The sequence below is a fragment of the Budorcas taxicolor genome, chromosome 2 (genome assembly GCF_023091745.1).
Source record: "Budorcas taxicolor isolate Tak-1 chromosome 2, Takin1.1, whole genome shotgun sequence".
In the NCBI taxonomy this organism is placed as follows: Eukaryota; Metazoa; Chordata; class Mammalia; order Artiodactyla; family Bovidae; genus Budorcas; species Budorcas taxicolor.
In genome coordinates this window covers 178,302,328-178,326,419 of record NC_068911.1, presented here as the reverse complement: position 1 = coordinate 178,326,419, position 24,092 = coordinate 178,302,328, and the positions used below count along the sequence as shown (strand labels likewise).

The 24,092-nt window shown below is 57.3% G+C and overlaps 1 protein-coding gene across 1 annotated transcript in view; it reads left to right on the top strand.

Moving 5' to 3' along the window:
- The window catches only part of PAX7 (paired box 7), a 103,518-nt gene that overhangs the window by 54,245 nt on the left and 25,181 nt on the right, over nt 1-24,092 (top strand). The window contains exons 5-7 of the mRNA XM_052664173.1: nt 2,064-2,263; nt 9,695-9,860; nt 11,099-11,301. Of these exons, the coding sequence (XP_052520133.1) occupies nt 2,064-2,263; nt 9,695-9,860; nt 11,099-11,301 (569 nt within the window). The remainder of the gene's footprint in view (nt 1-2,063; nt 2,264-9,694; nt 9,861-11,098; nt 11,302-24,092) is intronic.

Here is a 24,092-nt window from a genome sequence, read left to right as displayed (position 1 = left end):
GTGATCTGGGGGAAAAGGGGCTTTGCCTGAGACCTGCCAGCCATGGGCGCCGCCCCACGATAGCATCACCCGCCATGCCCTTTGACGCGCCAGACCTCTGCACACACTCTTCCCCCAGCCTGGAAGCCCTGTTCCTTCGCCTTCACTTGGCGTCTAAGAAGCTGCGCTGGGTGTTGTGTTGTTTTCAGGGTTGAAAGAAGGCTGTCCCTTGTGGGAGGAGCCTCGACCGATTTGGGTCAGCAACCTTTGAGGCCATTGGTAGGAACAGGACGGGAACCAGGAAAGCAGGGCCTGAGTGTGGATCTGGATGCTCACTGAGACTGTGGGCACTTCGGTTGCTTCTCTGTGACTCAGTTCCTCCCGTCTGTAGTGCAGGCATGTGCACACTGAGGCTCTGAGGCTCGACTCAGGCTATCTCCCAGAACATGGCCTGCGTGCACAGTCTGTGCGTGGCACACGGCTGGTGCTGCCTCAGTGCTCTGCAGGGGGAAGGAGAAAACATAGCATCCTTCCAGGAACACTGAAGGTGGAGATGGAAAAGGAGGGAGAGGAAAGCGAAGCAAGGAAAGGGAGACGCAGGTGTGGGGAGAGGGAATCGTCCCTGCCTGCTTTCCCACTTCTCGTCCTTGGTTTCCTCCTCTCACCAGCCCCCTTCTCCTCACCCCCTCTAGGGCCCCTAGGACTCCTGAGGGCGCAGTCTCAGAGCCCCAGCATGCCCCTTGCTAGCATTCCTTCTGCCAGATCAGGGATGGCAAGAGGCCCAAGCTTTGTGGGCAGAGTCAGTTCAGTCCCCAAGGTATGTTCAGCCCTGACTGTTGAGGAGCTTGATCAAGCCCTTCCTGCCACCTTCCTCTCCCAGACGCAGAACAGGAGTAGGTCCCTGGCCTGACAGCCCATCCAGAGTCAGGACGTGGGCTGGCCCCAGACCCCCAAGCTCTCTCTGCAAAGGAAGCAAAGGCCTTCACCCACCCCTGGGCTCCAGGGTGGGAATTACTGGGGATGATGGGGCGGGGGGGCGGGGGGGGGGGGAGTCATAGTCATTACCCAGATCACCAGGCGAGGTCTCCCCTCCAGCCTGCAAGATCACTCAGCGATCCTGGAACGGCCCAGCAAGGGCCTGGGTGTGGAAGTCACATAGTCTAAACCTTTCATGGCGAAGAATGGGGGATCTGAGACCCAGGGTCAGAGTGCAAGGCATCTGGGGGAGAAGCACGCCTGGAACCCGCGCTCCCTGGCTGCCAGCCCGGGCGCAAGCGTCTGCCCGCTTCCTCGGTCCTTGCCTTTCTTCCTGCTCCCCTTTCACTTAGTTTCTGCAGTGTTTTCCCAAAATGCGATCGCGTCGTCGTCTAAGTGATCGTCGTTTAAAGAATATTAAACTGTAAGCAAATTTCAAAAAGAAAACAAAAGTCCGGTCATCCTGAAGGCTCGCGTTTGTTCATCTGTTGAGTGTGGTGTTCCACAATGTGCTACGTGTGCTTTCTCCAAAAGTGGGTTTCGGCTCTGCACACTGGTTTGTGCCTTGCCTTCTTCTAAAAGTCACGTTGATTGAGGTACAGTGAATAAATGGGAAAAATTCTCCCCTTTTTGGAGAGTTCAGTTCTAGGAATTATGACAAATGCATCCCCCGAGCCCTATTTCATGTCCATCCTTTCACGTCAGTGGTGATAACCTAAATGCCCAACTACAGGGTGCTTTTTTTTTTTTAATGGCTGGACCGTAAGGTATTTAACCAGTCCCCTAGGGTAGGCAGGGAGGAGAAGGCAATGGCACCCCATTCTAGTACTCTTGCCTGGAAAATCCCATGGATAGAGGAGCCTGGTGGGCTGCCGTCTATGGGGTCGCACAGAGTCGGACACGACTGAAGTGACTTAGCAGCAGCAGCAGCAGGGTGGGCAGGGAGGTTGCCTCCCAGTCTTTGCTCTGATAAACAGCGCCGTGAAGGACGTCCTTCCTGTACTCAGAGGGATCTGACCCTCAGTGCTGTGGAGGCCTGAAGGTGGGCACACAGCTCCCGTCCATCTCACTGGGCCCCCGCCCTCTCCTGCCCTCTCGCTTGGCTGTAGGGAACCGTCTGGACGAGGGCTCAGACGTGGAGTCAGAACCCGACCTCCCTCTGAAGCGTAAGCAGCGCCGTAGTCGGACCACGTTCACGGCCGAGCAGCTGGAGGAGCTGGAGAAGGCCTTCGAGAGGACCCACTACCCAGACATCTACACCCGAGAGGAGCTGGCACAGAGGACCAAGCTGACCGAGGCGCGCGTGCAGGTGAGGAGCACCGGGGCCTTGTGCTGCAGGCGCCGTCTGGACAGGCTTCCCCCGTGGCTCCGTGGGAAAGGACCTGCAGTGCAGGGGCTGCAGGAGACCTGGGTTCGATCCCTGGGTGGGGAAGATCCCTGGAGGCGGGCATGGCCACCCACTCCTGTATTCTTGCCTGGAGAATCCCAGGGACAGAGGAGCCTGGCGGGCTCCAGTCCACGGGGTCACAAAGCGTCAGACACGACTGAGAGACTAAGCGTGCGCCGCAGCACACATGTCATCTGGAGACCAGGATTGAGAGAGGGCGTGGCCAGGGTCAGGGGGTTTAGTGGGCCCCTGGAGTAGGAGTGGGGATTCTGTGGCAAGTGGTCCAGGGACTGTGTAGACAAGTAATGCCCCCAGCACTTGGTACAGAGTAAATGGGCAGCAAACGTTAATCAACTGACTAACCAATCCTCGGACAGCCCCAGGGAAGCCAGGAGGGGTTGGGAGGACTTGGACTGCCTCCCTCCTCCTGCCGCCAAGAACTTCAGGAAGATGAAGGAAGGAGGAATGGAGGGAGAGACAGAAAGGGAGAAGAGGAAAGGGCAAGGGAAGGAGGAAAGAAGGACATTAGTTCAGCCACAAGAGAGGGGGCTCAGGGAATAGAAACACTTCCAAATCTCTGAGGAGGGGAAGAAAGATTCAGGACAAAACTTTCCAGAACAGACCTAGCTTCCTAGGATGGGTAATGAGTTTCCTGTTATGGGAAGGATGCAAGCTGCCTGGACGCATATTCCTGGCCAGTTGGAAGCATCCGGGGAAGCCTGAGCAGACTTTGAACACCCTGTGGACATCCACACCCGCTAAGCGCCTGGTGCTCGATCGGTGGGCCTGCGGAAGGTGGGGCACAGGAAGAGCCATGTCTGTCTAGGGTTCAAGGCCTGCAGTGGGGATGGGGGAAGGACCTGCCTCCTCTCCCCAAGCTGAGTTCTCAGATTGCACGATGTCTGTAGTTCTCTAAGTCAGAGCCTCTGGGGGCCTGGCTGGGTCGGGGGGCGGGGAGGGGCAGAGGAGGAAGGGAGGCTGATGAACAGCTCCTGTGGGAGCCCGTCTTGGCCTGGCCCCTCCGTGAATGGGGAGCTGAGTCTGCTGAGGGGCTGCCCCCAGCTACTCGCTGGGGGCTCTTCTGTCTTATCCGAGAGGGATCCGAGAGCTCCTGTCGGCCATCTACCTTGTGGCCGCTGCTGGGGGGCTCCTCCCACGGGACCCCAGGGAACCTCAGAGCCCCTTGGTAGGCCAGGCTGGCCACTCATCACAGGCACAGTCACTGAGAAGTGATGCGGCGCCAGGGGTGTGTGTGCAGAGCTCAGGCCTGTGCGCGCCAAGCCCAGGCTCTCTCCTTCTGGGAAGGAGAAATGGACTCAGCCTGGCATTTGAAAGCAGTAATGTGCCAGAAGCAAACGGGCATTTGAGCACTCAGGGTAACCAGCATACCTCCCTCTGCCCACTGCACCCCTCCTGGAGTGGGGGGCCCTGGGCTACCACGCAGGGAGACCCTGGGGGGCGCGGATGGGCGGCCGCAGCCAGCTCGGCTCATCCCAGCCCCCTCCCCTCGGGGTGACACCCGAGCTGCCGGCCGGGCCTCCCTCCTCTGCCTCTGATCCCCCTGCAGCTGTTCTCCCGGGCACATTCCTGGGTGCTTTCTCATTCCCACGTCTGGCGGCCACGGCTGCTTCCCACCACCTTGAAGCCTGACCGCGCCTTGTAAAACGTCCTGGCTGTCAGGGCAGTGCTTTTATTGGCCCAGGGGACTCAGAAACAGGTGCCACTCAAGGTCTGAGGGTGAGGGGGCGCTGAGAGCAGGGGGAGAAGCAGAACGCAGGCACACCCCCAGCGCGGGGGCCAAGGCAGCCGTGCTCCACGTGCTGGTCCCCTCGCAGACCCTCAGTGCCCCAGGGCGGGGCTGGCTCTCCCCCGACTCGTGGCCTGAGAACTGGGCCTGATCCCAGCAAAGAAGGGATCGATGCACGTTGAGTTTTAAAGAATGAACAGACTGACCGCCCCCAAATCAAGACAGGAATAATAGAGCATTTGGCCTGGAGAGGAGAAGGCTTGGAGGACGCAGTTGCTCTGAGAGGCCCTGGAATGGGGCTGGGGAGGGGGAGACCAGGAGCCACAGGCTGGGTTCCCACTGGTTTCTGCCTCTGATCAGCTGTATCACCCTCAACAGATCAGTTTCCTTTCCTGAGACTTAATCTCTCCTCTATAAATAAAGGGGCCAAACTGAATGAGCATGAAGGCTCCTTAAAGTTCTAGGGTCCTGGCTTACTGACAGTCAGAGCCGCCTCGGGAGGTGCTGAGATCACCGTCACCAGAAGTGTTCAAGCTGAAGTGCGATGTCCGGGGGATGGGAGGCCCCGGTGAGAGGGTTCCTGCTGTGGACAGGGCGGCCTGGGGCCTGAAGCCCTCTGAGTTCTGCTTAAATCTTAGGGCTGGATGCTTCTGCGGTCTTGGCCTCTGATTCTAAGAGCCTATAGTTCAGGGGTCTGGCAGTCCTGTGCGTTTCAGGGGCACTGGGAGGTGCCAGAGGGTTCAGATGCCTTGGTGCTAATTCCAGCTCCATCACTTACTCCCTCGCCCTTGGTTTCCTTCTCTGCAAAACGGAGATGATGGTAACAGGGTCCGCTTCGTTCCGAGGACTAAATGATAACATGTAAACAGGCTCACACAGAGTCAGGAAGTGCCCTGAGTAGGGGCTGTGATTATTAAAGTTCACCTATTCTTAGTGGGCCCAATTCTGGCCACCCTCGCACCTCCAGGCTTATTCATCTAGCAGTCATACTGGGCACCTCCTGTGTGCCAGGCGCTGTCCTAGGCACCAGGGACCCACCCGGCAGACAGAAAGCCCCGCTGTCACAGGGCTGGTGTCCAAATCAGCAAGGAAGCCGGTAGGCGCAGCTCGGGCAGGACCTCGTCACTCGTGTGTCGCTGCTTCTGCCTCCCCTCCAGCCCTGCCCCCCAGCAGAGGGGCAGGCACCTCCCTTGGAAACCCACAGGGCACTGTGTGGGGTTATATGGTACCCCCAGTGTGGAGATGCCCATCTCAGTCTGCAGGAAGCCCAGCCACCGGGAAGGGTGGGAAAGGGGCGAGAGGCAGGACACGTGCCTGGCGACCGGTGACTCCTTTCCCTGGAGGGGTCTTCATTTCTAAGCATCTGGGGGCCCGACCCCCACCTCGCAGACATCTTCCTTGCAGGTAAACAAATCTGATTCGTCCTGAGCTCCGAGATTCCAAAGTCTGCATGTCTCTTCTAGAAACAGAGGCTGAGAGCTGAGAGCCCCCAAGGCCAGCCCAGGTGTCTCCCACAAGGCCTGGGAGAACATCCCGTCCTCCAGATGAGCAGCATCCAGGGACCAGGGCTGCGTGCAGCTCATCTGGTCCCAGTTTGGAGCCCTGCTGTTTGCCTGGAGGCAGGCGGGCTAGAGCTCTGAACCGAATCCCATTTGGGAGGCACTGGAGGGACTCGCTAATTAATAACTTACACTGAGTCTTTTCGTTCCGCTGGATGACATTCATGATGCCTTTCTCGTGTGCCAGGCACGCTGCTCAACGCCCTACATACGTTATCTTCATCATCCTTACCATGATCCTAAGAAGAGGCAGGGACAGTCAGTCTCTCCATTTTACAAATGAGAAGCCTGACCTTTCACTAGCAGAAGCAACTTCCTAAAGACAGGTAATAAGCGGCTGTCCTGGGACCCAAGCCCGAGTCTGTCTGTGTGCTCCTTTCCTCGGGGCTGCATTGGAAGGAGGGCCAGATGAGACGTTCAACCCAGTCATCAGACTCTTCTTATGGTGTCCTGCTCCCAGGGCAAGAGCTGGAGAGAAGGACCAAAAATGAGTAATAAAACTCACCCTCTGTTTTCAAACGACTCAACCCTGATCAAAGATTCTGGGTGGGGCTCTGGGTCCACCACCATCCTTCTGGGAGCCTCCATTTCTCCACCTGTAAATAGGAAGCTTGCAGTCCGTACTGGCCAAGAGCCCTTCCAGTTCAGACGCCGGAGGCTTTCCAGCAAAATAAGTGTTGGAGATGCTGTTCTAAATAAGCACGTTGCCTGTGTTAACTGCCTTGAGGTCCAGAACCACCGAGAAGGTAGGGGCTATCATTTGTGCGTGTACCCGGTCACGCAGCTGTGTCTGACTCTCTGCGACCCCACGGACTGTAGCCCGCCAGTCTCGTGTGTCCGTGGGGGTTCTCCAGGCAAGAACACTGGAGTGGGTTGCTGTGCCTTCCTGCAGGGGATCTTCCCAACCCAGGGGTCAAACCTGGGTCTCCTGTGGCTTCTGCACTGGCAGGCAGATTCTTTAAAACTGAGCCTATTAGCAACAAAGAAAGTGAGGCTCAGAGGAATAACAGAATTTGGCAGGATTCAAATTCAGGCAACTAATCAGACTCCAGAGCCCCTACTCTTGTGTGATGTCACACTTTGTGAAGATGGAGATGCCTGCTGGACTGGGGGCAGCCCCGTGGAAATAGGACAGTGAGGAAGAAGAGGAGAGAAAGAGAAAGCAGAAGGCATGTCCTCTCCTCCAGGAAGTCCTCCTGGATTCTGGGAGGATTGGAAGCCCCTCCTCAGACCTCCTCATGGCCTCTCACACGCCAGCCCGTCTAAGCTGACTGTACTGAAGAGCAGCTGTCCTTTGACATGTCTGACATATGGCCAGGCCAAGGGCAGCTTGAGGGCTAGGATCATGTCCTGCTCACCCTCTGTCCTTCCTGTCCTGCTTGACGCAGAGTGGAGTCCCGGGAGCGCCTGGAGATGGGAGGGAGGGAAGTAAGGAAAGCAGGAGCGAGGCGGCCGAGGAGAGAAGGCGGGAGAACGTTTCCGCCTTAGCTGAGTCCTCTTTATCTGCAGATGACCCTCGCTAAACAAACGAAACCAGAGCAGAGTATCCCACACAGAAATCATTCTCCACCATCTTCAGGATGTGGGCCACTTTTGCAATATCCATATCTTCACTTACTTAAATAAAATAAAATCAGTGTATTTTAAAATAAACATGCATATCACTCTCAGGGTGGCACAGGGGTAAAGAATCCGCCTGCCAATGCAAGAGACGTGGGTTTGATCCCTGGGTCGGGAAGATCCCCTGGAGGAGGGAGCGGCCACCCACTCCAGTTTTCTGGCCTGGAGAATCCCATGGACAGAGGAGCCCGGCAGGTTACAGTCCATGGGGTCGCAAAGAGCCAGACACGACTGAGCGACTGGGCGCACGCGCGCGCACATCCCTCTCATGGAAGGAAGGCGACTGGAGACACACACAGGGAAAACGAGACAACCTGGGAAGGTCTTTCAGGAAGGCATCACCTGGCAGGGCATCCTCTCTGGGTCTTAAAAAGAGAGGTTGATGAATGTTGTGTGTGGGAAAGTTACTCAGTCATGCCTGACTCTTTGCGACTCCATGGAATTCTCCAGGCCAGAATACTGGAATGGGTAGCCTTTCTCTTCTCCAGGGGACCTTCTCAACTCAGGAATCGAACTGGGGTCTCCTGCATTGCAGGCGGATTCTTTACCAGCTGAGCTACCAGGGAGGCCCTGATGAGTGTTAGGAAGGCATGAAGGACATTGAGCACCCAGTTGAGACCTTCTCTTCCACACACCCCAGGCCCTGAAGAGATGGGAGTGGTTCAAGGTTATCTAATGTCTGTGTCACTCGCCTCTGGGGAGGTGTCTCCACCTTGGAGTGCAGGAGCCCCAGCCTTTGGGAAACGCTGATTTAAAACAGAGCTGTTCAGAGGGCCTCAGTCAGCCTGGCCAGCGTTCATCTGCCCTGGACGCCCCTGGGGAAGCCCTCTCTGCCCTGGGGAGGTGGGAGCAGCCAGGCCCTGCATTTTATGTGGAAGCCAGTTTTTTCATCTTTATTTGGCCACCACATCTCCTTCCTTTGTGAACCCTAAATGGGTCAGAGCCAGCAGCTCTGTTCATCCAGCTCTGAAAACCGAATTCCATTTCTCCCCTCGGAGAAAAGACAAATGACCCGAGGGGGCACAAACACGCCTCCACCCCCGTTCAGACTCCCCCTCCCGCAGGTCAGCAGCAGACGCGGACTAGAGGGTTGAGGGTCTCAAGTGATCTGTGCCAGGGGAGGCCTAGGCCTTCACCCATGAAGGGGAGGACTCCCCACTGGGCCTTGCAGAGGGCGGAGGGCGGCACCAGCAGAGACTCACCAGAGTCATCTCTGCTTCCCACCATCCATCCATTCATTCAACAAGGATTCCTATAGAGGTGTGAGCAGGGGGCCAGGATTGCCTGGCCTCTGCCTGTGGGGCTTAGGGCCAGAGGGGAGACAAGAAAAACGGATAAAGACAATTGTTCGGGTAAGGGAGCTCACAGCTGGAGGCCTCCTGAGAAAAGGAGGTGGGGACTGGCCTAAAGTACTTTTGAGGCAGGCAGTGCCCACTGGAGCAGGAGGAGGCATTTCTGCGAGCCCTGCAGGCCAAGGAGCCAGCACTGGGAAGAGTGTTTGAGATGGAGGGAACAGCGTGTGCAAAGTCCAAAGGTGGAGAAGCACCACCCCTCAGGAGCCCCGTTTTGTACACTCGGTCTCATATTTCTCTGGCCTATCCCAGGGAACTTGCTGCAAATCCACACGAGAGGGTTCTAGAAAGTCAGACTGACTGAACTTTGAACCTCACAGACTAGCCATGTGGCTGTGGGCAAGTGATTCCACCTCTGTGAGCCTCAGTTTCCCCCTGGGTCAGTGGGACTAGGAGGGCCTCGTGGGTCTGCGTATGGACGGATGTAGGGAGCGCGAGCACAGGGCTCGGAGGAAAGGGAGACTCGGAGATCTTAGGGTATTAGTGAGTCCCTGTGTTTGGGGGTGGGCGTGGGGGTGGTGGGCTTTCCTAACTCAGGGGGCCTGTGCAGCGTAAGCCAAGCAGGGCCTCAGGCTCCAGACGGAGAACTAGCTTTTGCATCCGAGTCTGGCAGGTGGGTCTCATTCAGGTGGGTTCTGGATGTGTGGCCTCCTCCTTGGGGGCTTCCTGGAGGAGATGAGGCGTGTGCAACATGGATGAACAAGGATGGTCATCCACTGACTTCCTTCAGGGCAGGAGCAGCTGCAGGGAAAGAGCACTGGGCTGAGAGTCGCTCGGGCCACCCTGTCACGTGGGCAAGCCCCCTCCCCCCCTCTGGAGCCCAGTTTGCCCATCTGTAAAATGGGGGTCATAACAACGACTTCGTCCCTGGGTAGTGAGGTCCTGAGGACAGAATGGGATCCTACTCATGAACGTGCTTCGCAAACTGTCCTGAGCTGCAGCAAGGTGGGGCTCTCTTCGGAGGAGGACACTGGCTGGACGCAGGGTGATGGCGCAGGGGCCCGGTTCGAGCTGTGCCTCAGCGCCTTGCCGGAAATCAGGCTGAGGGCTCAACGCTCGGCTCTCCGTCCCCCAGGTCTGGTTCAGCAACCGCCGTGCCCGCTGGCGTAAGCAGGCAGGAGCCAACCAGCTGGCAGCGTTCAACCACCTTCTGCCAGGTGGCTTCCCGCCCACTGGCATGCCCACGCTGCCCCCCTACCAGCTACCGGACTCCACCTACCCCACCACTACCATCTCCCAAGGTGAGTCTCAGCTGCATCCTGGCATCTCGGCCACGCCCCTCACCCGCCCCGCCCCTTCATCCCCCGCCCCCCCCCCGCTTATCTCCCCACCCCGCTCTCACCCACTCTTTCCCTCCTCAACAAAGAAGGAATAAAAATTGTTTTCTTTGGCGGAAGGAGGGGAGAGAGGTTATTTGTTTTTCTTGCTCTTTAATGACCGTGTTTGTCTGCTTTGATGTGGACAGTGAAGATTAAAAGAGATGGTGTCCTGCTCTTGAACCTCTTGCCTCTGCATCCAGGTGAAGATAAGCAAGGTTGCCTCCATGCGCACGTTTAACAGAGCTTCTCAAACTATAACAGTCACATGAATCTCTTGGATCTTACTAAATTTCAGAAGAGACGGTGGTGGGCCCTGTAGGTAGAGAAGGGTAGCACCCCTCCTCCCTGGCCCATGCCCCGCTGTCTGCCCTCTGCCTGCTCCCTCCACTCCACCCCGCTAGCACACAGCAGGAACCCACTGCTTGACTTCTGTCTCATGGAAGAGCCTCGTGGCTTCCTCCTAGAGGACAGGCAGGCTGGAGTTCTAGAAGCTGGGGAGAGAGGCCTCTTTGTGATTCCTGATGAGAAACTGAACCATCGCCCACGGTGGAGGTCCCATCTGCTGGAAGACCACGTGGCGAGGCTGTGACAGAGAAGAGCAGCCCAGCGGCTAGGAACAGAGTGGCGATTCAAACCCTGGCCCCCTGCTCCCTAGCCACATCACCTTGCGCAAGGATGGGCCCTAATCCCATTGAGCCTCAGTTTCTTCATCTGTAAAATGGGAATCATTCTTGCTTCATACCCTTGGATGGGATTTGTGAAAGCACTGGTGATTTTGGTGCTCACCAAATGTTATCCAACAGCCCCAAACAGACTGACAGAGTCCTCAATAATATCTGAGTTTTAGCCCAGATAAGGTTTATTGAGCACCTACTATGTGCCAATCACTGAGAACAGGGCTGGTGCACAGTAGGTGGGGAGAAGTTGTCTGGAATGTTGGTCGGTTATCAGTCGAGACCTGCCAGTTCCTGGTGTCCTGCTCAGAAGCCGGGTGTCCCATCCCCAGTAGTGAGAGAAGGCAGCCCCCTCCCCCCCGCCTCTGCTGGATGGAGGTCCAGAGAAGGGAGCTGGGGACCTGCCTTCCAGACGGGAGGCGCCTGCCCCGCTTCGCCCTCTGGGGCCAGGCCGCTGGCTCAGCCCTTTGCTGGCTCTCTCTGCAGACGGGGGCAGCACCGTGCACCGGCCCCAGCCGCTCCCGCCGTCCACCATGCACCAGGGGGGCCTGGCCGCGGCGGCCGCAGCCGCGGACACCAGCTCTGCCTACGGAGCCCGCCACGGCTTCTCCAGCTACTCCGACAGCTTCATGAACCCGGCAGCCGCCTCCAACCACATGAACCCCGTCAGCAACGGCCTGTCGCCTCAGGTAGGGGGCCCCGCCTCTCTGTCCAGGGTCCCAGGGGCCAGAGGCTTGCCAGCCCATCCAGCGAGGGTTCAGGGGGACGCAGGTGGCTCCCTCTTGGGGAAGAAGTCTCTGGTCTCCGCCACACCGCTGGCTGTTGGTCAACTCGAGAGGGTTTGCGTGGGAGGCGGGGTGGGGGTGGGCTCCTCCCACCTTCACTTGTCGTTCTGTGAGCCTTTCACCCCGGGTTTGTCATCTGCAAGTCCGGTGACCCAGTGGGCAGTTGCAGAGAAAAGGTTTCCGTCACAGGTTTCCATACTTCTCACCACCCAGAGCTTGTTAATCTGACCCATCGCCTGCTTCCTGACTGTGCAGACCGTAACAGTCGGCGTTTTCAGCGCACTGATGGAAGCCTTGCGCTATTTCCTAGGGGATGCGAGCTGTGGTTGCGGCTTTGTTCTAGAAGCAGTAGTCCTTCTTAGATTCCATCCTGGGCTCCATCTCCCACCTTTGGTCACTAGGAGTGACTAGCGAGTGAAAGGCACGACCACCACCTCCTGGTGGAGAGAATCAGTCGGGCGGGGATGTGGGGCGGAGGCATGAGTCTAGCCCGGGAACTCTGCTCCCATTGGGTCTTGGAACTCTGTTCCCTCACATGTGATTGGCTGCTGGTTAAGTCACTCCATGCCTGATGGAGCTGATAGAAGTGGTGGGACCATCTTTAGATGAAGGCGGAAAGACAAGCTGGAGCTGATGTGGTTATTGGTGAGCCTGGGGAGCAGGACTCAGTGATGCTTGAAATCAGAGCAAACTGTAAGAACTGTTGAGTTCATGTTTGCTGCTATGACAGGCTCTCAGACATCCACAGGGAAAGAATTAAATCCAAGACTCATTTTACCCTGCCTCCCACCTTCTGAGACACCTCTCTCGTGTCTGTGGTGAGAATACGTGTGATGCAAACTTACCTGAACAGCTGTAAGAACAGGTGAGGCTTGGAGCAGGGGGTGGGATCCCAGCCCCACTGTTCAGAGAGTTACGCTAGTGAGCATCTTTGAGCTTTGGGGTATCCCCCATGAAACAAGAGTGATTAAATAAAGAGTTGCTAACCTCCTAAGAAGGGCCTTCTCTGCCTTCAGCATGCTAACAGGTCAAAGCACTCAGCACAGAGCTGGCAAAAAATAGGAGTCAAATAAACATTAGTTCTCTCCCTCCCTGCCCCCACAACCATTGCCAGGACAATATAGTAATATGAGAAATCTGTTACGTAAAGGAAAAAAATGGGACCAAAGAGAAGGTCAGCTGCATCCCCGCAAGTTACTTCCTTCCAACTACGTGATTTTGTAAATAAAGTTTTATTGGAACACAGCCATGTCCATTCATTTACATATTTATGGCTGCTTTTGTGCTATGGTGATGGCAGAGTTGAGTGGTTTCCAAAGAGATCACAAGGCCTGGCAAAGCCTAAAACATTTATTATCTGGCCCGAATAGAAAAAATGAGCCACCGTTGGTGTAAAATATTTCCCCTGCTTAATACCCTTTAATTTTCTGCGTGTTTGGGGAATTTTCCTATTTGCCTCAGTTAATGTGTGTCATTGAGGGCTTACTGGGGCTTCCCAGATGACTCAATGGTAAAGATTCCACCAGGCAGTGGAAGAGCCACTGGAGACATGGGTTCAATCCCTGAGTCAGGAAGACCCCCTGGCAACTCCAGTGTTCTTGCTGGGGTGATCCCATGGACAGAGGAGCCTGGCGAAGTACAGGCCATGAAGTGGCAGAGTCGGGAGCGACTGAGCATGCATTCAGCTCCATCCTGTGCGTGTGGTAGGAGCTAGCGTCACCCCATTCCGTGGACAGGACAGCTGGCGTGTAGAGAGCACGCACGCAGGGTCCCTTCCCCGCTCTACAGGTTAGGTTTCTTATCCATGAAGTGGGGGTGATGCCAGCTCGCACCTCATAGGGTTGGGAAGGCTGACTGAGGAGACCTAGGTAAAGCTCCTGGCCCAGGTCTAGCGCAGACTTGTGAGTGCCCAGTGAACGGAAGCAGCTGAAGACAGAGCTCCCCGGGGTGAAGCTCCAAGGCTCTCGGGCCCCACTTGGGGGGCTGATGCAGACTGCCACCAGAATGTTTTCCAGTGGAGCCTACCTGTCCTCTTTGGGGTTCAAGGCCACCACCTTCATCTCATTGGTGCCAAGGACTAACTGGCCAAGCTAACCTTCCAGAGCCAGGTTTAGACACAACGGGATCAGCAGTCGGCCGGGTAGGGATATAACTGCAGAGACCCAGGACGTCCGTACCTGAGAATGGGGCCCGGGCCCAGCCTCGTGATGCAAAACAAATCAGAGGAAATCTGAAGAGGGGCGCAGAGTCTGAGTGGGCCCTCCAGCGCCCCTCACAGAGGGGGCACAGGACACACTGGCTGGGCTGGACCCGCGCGTCCAGGGCACCTGGCTCCCCTCCGCTGCTCTCCTCAGGCCCCTGTCTCATTGTGGGCTGAGCTTTAGCCCTGGAAGCAGCACTTTCGTCACAGGGCAGAGGAGAGACTAGCAAATTAAGGGGCCCCTAGCTTGGGGAGCATGGTTCAGCACTGAGATTAAAGGGTAAGGAGGTTCCAGGTGCTGTCTGGGCCCAGACACATCAGGCTGGGGGTGGGAGGGGGAAAGGGGTGAGCCTGACCCGCTGCTGTGGGCAGTCAGACCAAAGCTGGCCGCACCCCTGCCCTCCTCTGAGAGGCCCCAGCTTCTGCCCACCCCTCAGGGTGGACCGTCGTGTGGGGCGTGATGGATCGAGGGAACTTTGGAGACCCGTCCGGAGGTTCCCATCAAAGGTGTGAAGACAGACAGGGGGTCTGACAGGGGCAGAGGGGGCCAGGAGGTGAGCAGCTGCTGGAGGGCAGCGCAGGGGCTGCAGGCGGGGCAGACACACGTCAGGGCAGGCCGGGTGGCTTCCGAGTGTGGACCCCCTGGGGTCACGCTGCAAATGCTTCCTGAAGGTGCAAGAGGCTGTTTCAGGATCCTAGGCGGACATTCTCGGCTTTTCTGAGCTCTGATTCTCCATGCACGTCCTCCCCTGTCTGAGCGTCTTCACGCTTCCAGCTTATCTGTGTGGTCCTGGGACGGGTGGGCCCAGGGGTTCTCCGCCAAGGGACAGAGCCTGGGTCCCGCTCTCATTTGTAGAGCCTGAGATTGACCCACCCCCATGCCCTCCTGCCTCGCAGAAACGCACACCCTTGCCCTCTTTTTGAGAGACTGACGGGCAGTGAGGGGAAACCATCTCGGGAAGACAGTCCTTCCAGCTCAGCGGACAGAAAAGCTCCTTCAGCCCATGTTGTGGATGAGAACACTGAGGCTGGGACCTCAGGTTAGGGGCCAATAGGCGGAGCTGAGTCATATGGGCAGCAGCCTCCTGAGAGGTGTAGATGACCCTGAGGCTTGGTTCCCTCGGGGCCCAGGCCCTCACTCACCTCCAGAGCCCAGCCTGGCAGCATTAGGGAGGCAGCAGGTGAACGGGCCCGGCTTTGCCTGGAAGCAGCTCTTAGAAATCAGCTGAGGAGAACTTAGGACCAAAGGACCCTTCAGTGACACCCCTTTGGGTGATGCGATTCCTGCAGATGGAGCAGTTCGTACCAGCCCTTGCGCTGGAGTCGTGAGCGGGGCACACTTTCAAGGGTGACGGGTGGAGAGAGAGGGGCCGCTTGGGTCCTTGGATCCCCCAGCGCGATGAGGGAGACACAGCCCCCGCCCTGAGGAGCGACTCGGGGGCTCTGGGCTCAGATCCCAGAGTCTGACGGAAGAGGAGCCCTTGTCTGTGGACGCCCCAGTCTGATGCTGGAAGCACCCACAGCTGTGCCTTGGAGAGCTCCCAGTGTGACGGGGGAGACAGGCCACGGACTCATAATCAGCGCTGACCTATCTGAGCTTCTGAGCAAAGAATCAGGAGCAAGGATCTGCTGGTTCGAGGGTCACGAGGGCTGGAGGCCCTCATGGTCACATGGGCAGGCCGCCTGTCCCGGGGCTTCTGCGGGGCCTGTGCCACCGTGTTCCAGGGGAGCAGCCCGCGGCTGGGGCTGCCTTCTCCTCCAGGCTTTCTTAGAGGCAGCTTCTCATCCGAGTCAGAAGTGGAAACTGAGGCCCAGAGAGGGGGAGAAAATCGCCCAGATCCCAGCGCCCCGGGCCCGTGGCCCCCCGCCGTGGGCGCCTTCCTGGGAAGCAGGCGTTTCTGCCACCACGCCTCTGCCTGCTCCATCACGCCGCCCCGGGCGTCATCCCCTTTGGCTCCTCTCTGGAGCTTAACGTGGAGGAACCTGTGAAGGGATTTACATATTTACGATCTCCCCCCCATGGAACTAATGAAAAATGGAAAGTAGTCTCTAAGTGTGAAGTTAATCACACGGTCGGTCGTGATCACCGTATCTCCTGTAAGAGATATGCTGACGGCTTCCGTGGAGCGAGTGCTTACCGTGGGCCAGCCGTGGATGAGCTAAAGGTTGCGCCAGCTTCGTCCAGCCAGGCTTGGCGACCTCTGTTTACAGCTGAGGAAAAGGAGCTATGCAGCACTGTCCTGGCGGCTCAGACAGTAAGGAGCCTGCCTGCCGTGCAGGAGACCCGGGTTCCATCCCTGGGTCGGGAAGATCCCCTGGAGGAGGGCATGACAACCCACTCCAGTATTCTGGCCTGGGAAATCCCATGGACAGAGGAGCCTGGCGGGCTACAGTCCGTGGGGTCACAAAGAGTCAGACATGACTGAGCAACTAACTTTCAACTTTGATCTGTCCGTCCACCCGTCTGGCAGACGTTAATTAGGCCCCTGCCACCTGCCAGCCCCTTGGTAGGTTCTGGGAAGGTGGCAGAGCCGGGGTTCGACTGGCCTGGCTCCAGAGCTCACTGTGCTGTTCTCTCGTGTCTGCCGCGGAGGGTTGGTCCTGTGATCCACGTGGGGAAAGTGCGTTTTGAGGCCACAGTGGCAGTTAATGCCATGGCCAGGTTCATGGTCTCCGTCTTCAAAAAGCCCAGCTCCCCCCCTAGATCAGCGGGGACAAAGCTCAGAGCCTTCCAGTTCTTTATTGGTGGGGTCTCCTGAATGCCTCTCCACTGCGACCCTTCTGGCATCCACTGAGGCCTCCAGGGGACCTGATCCAGCAAGGAAGGACAATCCATCAGCTGATCATGGACAGATCCCATGCCCCTTATCAGCCCTTTGCTTCTGGGAAGTGACTCCAGGCCCCTGGGACTTGGGAAGACAGGCTCGGAGAGGTGAAGTGACTTGCTGAAGGTCACAGAGCAGGTGAGTGGTGGCGATGGGACTCAGCAGGTGCTCCTGGCCCACGCATCTCACCTGCCCCTCGCCCTCGGCTGGATAAGGTCAAGCCTGATCTTACCCCTGAGCCTGGGCCCCTCACGCAGTGGCCACTGGAAACTCCCTTTCGCCTTTTTCTCCCCCTCACTTCCTCTGTGTGTGTGTGTTTTTTTCCTCTCCTTTATTGGCGACACTGCGTCTATAATAAGCATTTAAAATGAGTCTTGCTGGACCAGGAACGGGGAAGGAGGAGGGAGTAGGAGATTTGTAGGCAGGATGATGGGGAGGGGGATCGTGGGGTGTTAAATAGCCCAGAATTTTTAAAAAACTGATGCAAATCACTGGTAGGAGAGAAAATTATGTGCAATTACGTCCTGATATTGGAAGGTTTTGCCTAGCCCAGGCAACAAGATCTCATTAACAAGCAGAAAATAAGATTGAAATGGTGTGTAAAAGAGCTGAAAAATGAATTTGAATGCTGCGTTTGTCCACAATTACCCCCTCCTTCACACATATTTTATTGCAATTTTTTTATTATTCTTAATCTCTCCATTCCTCAAAGCAGATTGGGGACATCCTGGCATTACCGGGGCGTCGGGAGGAGGTGTGAAGGATTTCCCGCTCCCCTGAAAGGAGACCCTTCTCTCGCACATTTTCCAAGGTTGGGTTTTGGAGGGATCAGAATTCATTTCTCCGGCTTAGCGGGTTGTAGGAACATGGGGCTTTAACCCCAGCCGAGTGAGCGCTCCTCTGGGCCCTGCCCCGCCCTTCCCTCTCCTCCCTTCCCAGCAGCTCCTCTGCCTCCAGCTTCCTTCCCTTCGCCTTCTCAGGGTCTCTCCCAGGCTCTCCCTGTCCCAGGAGGTCTCTCCTGGGAAGCCTGGGGCAAGAGAAACTGCACAGCCTCTGCCAGGGAGCAGCCAAGTTGGAGTTCTGGTTCTGCCTCTTTCCAAGTTGCTGTGTGGCCCTGGGTCACTGGCTTAACCTCTCTGGGCCTCCTTTCATCATCTGAAAATTGTGGTGATGATGCTTACCTTTCCGGGGCTGCTGTGAAGACTAAAGGAGAATCTGAGTACAGTGCCTGGCAAGTGGTGGTGGTGGTGATTTGGTTGCTAAGTTGTGTCTGACTCTTGCAACCCCATGGACTGTAGCCCACCAGGCTCCTCTGTCCATGGGATTTCCCAGGCAAGAACACTGGAGCGGGCTGCCTTACGGCAGGCGCCTAATGAGCTCTCCACCCACCTCCCAACTCTGTTGTACTGGCATTCCATCTGTTGTGTCTTTCCCCCCTTCCCCTCAGTACTGGAAAATGCCTGAGTTGGTTTCCAGTCTTGGGAAGAGAGAATGCCTGGGTGCAGGGAGTGGAAAGCACAGGAAAGGCCATCTGTCCCCTTCTGCCCTCGGGCCCCGGGAAAGGACGAGCTGGGATGGAAGGAGTGACCCACCCCGGTTGGAAGGACGCTGATTTTCCCCAGGATTAGGGGAAAGCTATCTGAGTCACCCCAGCCACCCACTCACACACCTATTTCTCACGATGACCAGGGGTGATGGCATAGGGTCAGCGGTCAGCTTGTGGAAATGACCGAGAGTCTGTGGCCAGATTTTCCTGGAGCTAAAGCCAAATGCCGTTTTGCAGTATCTGCCCTCCCCAACTGGCTTTCACTGAATCAGTAACAGCCCAGCTCCCAGACCCCCCGCCCCCAACCAGTCACAGATCTGCCAGCCCTAGTCATAGCCCTGATGGGGGTACCAACTGGGGGCAGTGGGGAGTGTCCACTCAGCTAATCAGGCCTCCCCGCAGCCCAGTGCCCCTTCCGCCTGACTCCCAGCGCAGGACAAGGATGAGCTGCGTGCTCAGAGAGTCAGCCTTGGGGTCCCAGGCATCCTCAGCCCTCCCAGCCCCCAGGGGGACAGACCCTGCCAAGATCCTGCTCTCACACCCAGCTTCCCTTTGTCCACGGTTAACCTACCTCAGTGGGAAAGGCTCAGTTATTTCCCCCCTGGAGGCTGCTCGCCAGACACAGCCACCTGCTCACGTCAGTCAGAGCCCAGCGCCAGCCCACAGGGAGAGGCCCTCATCTCCTGTGAAAACAGACCCGTGTTTATGTCTCTGCTTTTCTCACCCCTTCTTCCTGGGTGGAGGGGACGGGGGAGGGGAGGAGAGTGGGGGACAGACGGGCAAGACCTGGATGGGGAACTTTCCTGAACACTAGTGATGGGAGCAGGTCATGCCTATGGGCAAGTCCTGCTAGGAACTGGAGGGCCTGGTTTATTGCCTGGCTTCCGGGCGACTTTGGGGTCTTTTTATCATGGAGGGCACCCCTTGGGCTTCCCCTGTGGCTCAGTGGTAAAGAGTCTGCATGCAATTCAGGAGCTACAGGAGACACAGGTTCCATCCCTGAGTCAGGAAGGTCCCCTGGAGGAGGGCATGGCAACCCACTCCAGTATTCTGGCCTGGAGAATCCCATGGACAGAGGAGCCTGGCGGGCTACAGTCCATGGGGTTGCAAAGAGTCAGACACGACTGAAGTGACTTAGCACGCACACACTGGGCTTTTCTCCATTCTTAGAGGACTGAATGGGATTCTGGGAAGACAGAATCTTGAACCTGCCTCCCTGAGTCTGGACGAGAGCCGCGGGTTCAGGGCTGCCCCCCACAGATGCTCCGATTCTCTCTCTCTCTCTCTCTCTCTCTTTTTTTTTTGGTCCACCATACATCCGCAGCGATCAAGACCTCCCTCCTTGAGGAGGTATAGGTGGGAGCTGACCTCTGCCCCTCCCCGTGGGCCTGGTGTCATCAAGCAGGGAAGGGGAGGTCTAGATGTTTCCAAGCACCACTGGACGGAGGGACCATGGTCTTCACAGTGTGTGTGTGACGGTCCATCCTGGCGACACACAGAATCTGGTATCTGGTCCGCAGTGGGCCTCCAACAAGTGCTGGTGAGCCCCCCGGCGCACTGCAGGCCACACTGCACGCAGCTTGGTCTGTGCCCAAGGCTTTCGAGGCAGCTGGTGAGCTAGTCTGGATGTCATTGCATGCAATGCCCTTCATCCATTTGTTTACCACCTGCTATTAACACAGAGTATGCACGTGTGCGTGAAGTCGCTCCAGTCGGGTCTGACTCTTTGCGTACCTGTGGACTGTAGCCCGCCGGGCTCCTCTGTCCATGGGATTCTCCGGGCAAGAATACTGGAGCAGGTTGCCATGCCCTCCTCCAGGGGATCTTCCCGACTCAGGGATCGAACCCATGACTCTCATATTGCCTAGCATTGGCAGGCAGGTTCTTTACCAGTGGCACCACCTGGGAAGCCCAACACAAAGTATAGGGAGGCGCAGAAAAGAAATATACACGGCTGTTTCTGCTCTTCCCAAGTCTATTCTGGGCGAGACTCACCAAAGAACAATGAGAGAATCAGTTATTGACAGTTGAGCAGGATTTCTGGTCAGATCTGATAGCAAGAGCAGAGGAGTTCGGAAAAGGGAGGGCATGGTCAAAGCAGGCTTCTTGGAGGAGGCTTCTCAAAGGGGTAATTGCAGCATTTGCTCACAGGAAAATCAGTGAAGGAGTAGGAGGCTGGTGCAGACTGGACCGTTCAGTTCAGTCGCGCAGTCGTGTCCGACTCTCCGAGACCCCATGGACTGCAGCACACCAGGCCCCCCTGTCCATCACCAACTCCCGGAGTTTACTCAAACTCATGTCCATTGAGTTGGTGATGCCGTCCAACCATCTCATCCTCTGTCGTCCCCTTCTCCTCCCGCCCTCAATCTTTCCCAGCATCAGGGTCTTTTCCAATACGCAGCAACTAATATGGCAAATGCTGAAACAGTGTCTAATTCAGACACATCACCGGCTCAGTGAGATGACCATACAGACCAGGCTTTGGGTCCCAGGTTGTCTGTACATACTCGCTGTGTGACCACAGGCAAGTTACATGAGCTCTCTGCGCCTCAGTCTCCTCATCCAGAAGATGGGGCCAATACTAGTCACCCGGTAGGATTTCAAGAAATACATGAGATGGTTCGTGTGGCATGCCTGGCACCGTGCCTGGCGCAGGGGAGGAGCTCACTAAGTGGCAGTGTGTCCCTCTCTGCGTCTCCCTGCCCTGATTAGAAATGGGGTGCGGGGTGGGCGGTGGATTGGGAGTTTGGGATTAGCAAACCATTATATATAGAACGGATAAACAACATGGTCCCATGTAGAGCACAGGGAACTATATTCAATATCCGGTCACAAACCATAATGGAAAAGGAAAAAAAAAAAAGAAAGAAATTGAATTAGCCATTCTTTTCTGGGACCGGAGGCCTGGCTCAGCCCAGCCCAGGCTGGTCACTGGCTGGAAAGTGGCCAATCTGAGTTCCCTCTGGACTTTACTTCTGACTCACTGTGTGACCTTGGTGGACGCCTCACCCCCCTGGGCCTCAGTTTCCCTATCTGTGCCGTGAATGCGGTGGGCCACCCACTAGTTAGGAACCATCCTTCCTGTGCAGAGTCCGTGATTCCCAGGAGTTCTTTGTAAAAGGAGCTCACGAGCCCCAGTCCCGGGCTCCGGGCAGGGGCCAGCCCTTCTCTCCAGCCTGTGCTTCCTCCCTGCCCTCCCCAGCCTTCTGGGGCCTCAGCCTGAGGCTGGCGGGCTTCCCACCAGGCCAGGGGTTCAGCCAACCAGACCTGCCTGGCATGGTAGAAGAATGCAAAGAGAGGAATCGGTCCTTCTTTCTGATTAGCACGGGGAGTGTGCTGAACCAGACCGTCCCAGCCGTAGAGGGAAGACAATAAGAGAGATTAGCAACGAATACAGCACGCAGACTCAGGACTGGGCCGGTCCATCCCTGGGGTCCCTGGCTGTAGGAGAGCTCTGAGATGGCAGGATAATACCGGACCTCGGAGGCCAGGCAAGTCCCCAGACAGGAAAGGCAGGGGAGACTCTGAGGGTCCCCAGAGAGCCAGACTCCTGCCTCCAAGCCTCTGCACCTGGTACATCCCCTGCCCGGGTCTCCTCCACAACCTGTCATCATCTCAAACCCACTCCTACTTACTGTTCGGGACCTGGCCCCTTCCAGGAGCCTTCCCTCACCCCTCATGCTGGGTTAGTTGTGCTTTCCTTGTGCATTTATCACAGTTTATCAGGGCATTAAAAGTACCTGTATTACTAGACAAACGTTGTTCCACCACTGTCGTGTCCGACTCTTTGCGACCCCATGGACTGCAGCACGCCAGGCCTCCCTGTCCTTCACCATCTCCCAGAGTTTGCTCAAACTCATGTCCATTGAGTCGGTGATGCCATCCAACCATCTCATCCTCTGCTGCCCCCTTCTCCTCCTGCCTTCAATCTTTCCCAGCAACAGGGTCTTTTCCAGTGAGTCGGCTCTTCACATCAGGTGGCCAAAGTACTGGAGCTTCAGCATCAGTCCTTCCAATAAATATTCAGGGCTAATTTCCTTTAGGATGGACTGGTTTGATCTCCTTGCAGTCCAAGGGACTCTCAAGAGTCTTCTCCAACATCACAGTTCAAAAGCATCAATCCTTTAGCACTCAGCCTTCTTTATGGTCCAACTCTCACATCCATACATGACTACTGGGAAAAGCCTTAGCTTTGACTGACCATGCAGACCCTTGTCAGCCAAGTGTCACTAGATAAATATTCAGTACTAATAGTAATAATTCAATTTTGGGGGCACTAACACCACAGGCCAGATGCTGTCCTAAGCTCGTTATACGGATTATCCCATTTAATGGTCATAACATCTACTTTGGAAGGGGAGGACCTGGAATTATTTCTGTCTTACAGACGAGGTGGGGGACAGTGGCACCAAGCAGTTTAATTCATTTGTCCAAGGTCAGCTGCTAACAAGTGTTGGGGCCTGGACTTGAACCTGGCCCCAGAGACCATGCTGTTGGCCAGTACACGTCACAAAAGTAGTCTGTCTTCCACTCGCTGGTGAGACCTCTGAGGTCCTTAAACCCTTTGGTTTCAGCTTTTCCCAGGGCCCTAAGAGGTAGGAGGGCAGAGCAGCTCTGGGATCCCTGGGCCTGGGCCCCACCCCAGCACTGTCACTTTTCTGCCTGGGCGATTCCGAACAGGCTTTTGTCTGCCTCAGTTTACCCCCTCTGTAAAATGGAGCTAATAAATAGTCCCCATCTCAGAGCTAGTCTGAGGAGTAAGTGTGCTGATAGACGCACGGCAAGTCGGCATCTGGTAGCTTGCGGCGTAGCTACTTGCAGATGGGGGCTCCCAAGGCCGTACCGGGGAGCTGGTGTGGGGCCCCAGGCTAATTTTTCCTGGCACCTTTGGGGTTTCCTGCTCCTCCCTGCCTCTGGGTCTAGGCTCCTGACCTGCCCCAACCTCAGCTCCAGGGTTCCCCCTCCCTCCAGACCCTCCCAGCTGAGCCCTCTCCCCAGGTGGGAACCTTTCTCCAACACCTTGGTCGTTGGGACAGGTGTTCTGAGCTGCTCTGGCTGGAGGGGGTTTCTGTGGGGTCGGAGTTGGTGGGAAGGAATCAGGGGGAGGAGGCCCCTCTCCTGGGGCTTCTGGGAGCATCTGAGACGTGAGCCAGGGTCCCCCAGGAGGCCCGAGCGTGGCCCCCACCCCCCGTGGGTGATTCAGCCAGAGACGGCCACTCTGTGCTCCTGTCTCCTTGGGAGTCAGGAGGGCCAGCCCGGTGTCTGGAAGGCGGGTGGCCCGACCCCACCCTCAGCCCGCTCAGGGCCCCTCCCCCTGCCTTCCTCCCGCCGCCCATTTTGGCCCTGTCTACATCCCACTCCCTTTTCTCCATCTCTCCTTCTCTCAAATCCAGACCCTCCCCCGTGCTCTGTCCCCTAATCTCTCAGACCTGTCCGGTTTCCCGGAAACACCTCCTTTTCCTCCCTCCCCCCTCCCCTCCCCCCTCCCCTCCCCTGCCCTCCCCCCTCCCCTCCCCCCTCCCCTCCCCTGCCCTCCCCCCTCCCCTCCCCTGCCCTCCCCCCTCCCCTCCCCTGCCCTCCCCCGCCCCCAGACCTTCCCCCATGCTCTGTCCCCTAATCTCCCACAGCCTCTCCCGGTTTCCCCCCAAACACCTCTTTCTCCTCCCTGCCGGGCCCTCCCCCCATGCACCCCTCCCCTCCCTCTGCCCTCCCCCTCCCCTCCCCTCCCCTCCCCCTTTGCACCCCTTCCCTCCCCCCCGTCCCCCAGCCCCCCGCCCCCGTTTCTGTCTCCCACCGCTCCCCCCCATCTCTCGGTACCCAGCTCCGGTCAGGCGCGGTCCCGGGCCCAGCGGACCTGGGGCGCGGCGGGGGCGGGGGTGGCGTGGAGCGGGGCGCGGGCGGGGAAGGGGGGACGGCGGATCGGGGGACGGCGGATCCGCCGCCGCGCCTTTGATCCATGGCCCGAGGCCGCCTGACAGTGGAAAATGCGGGGAGACAAAACCACTCAGTCAAAGTGATTCCCAACAACTGTCTCCCCGAGATAAGGACGCGCGGGCTCGGCGGCCGGGCCGGCGTCAGGGAGCGGCGGCGGGTCCAGCCGCCCCCGGAACGTCCGGCCGGCGCG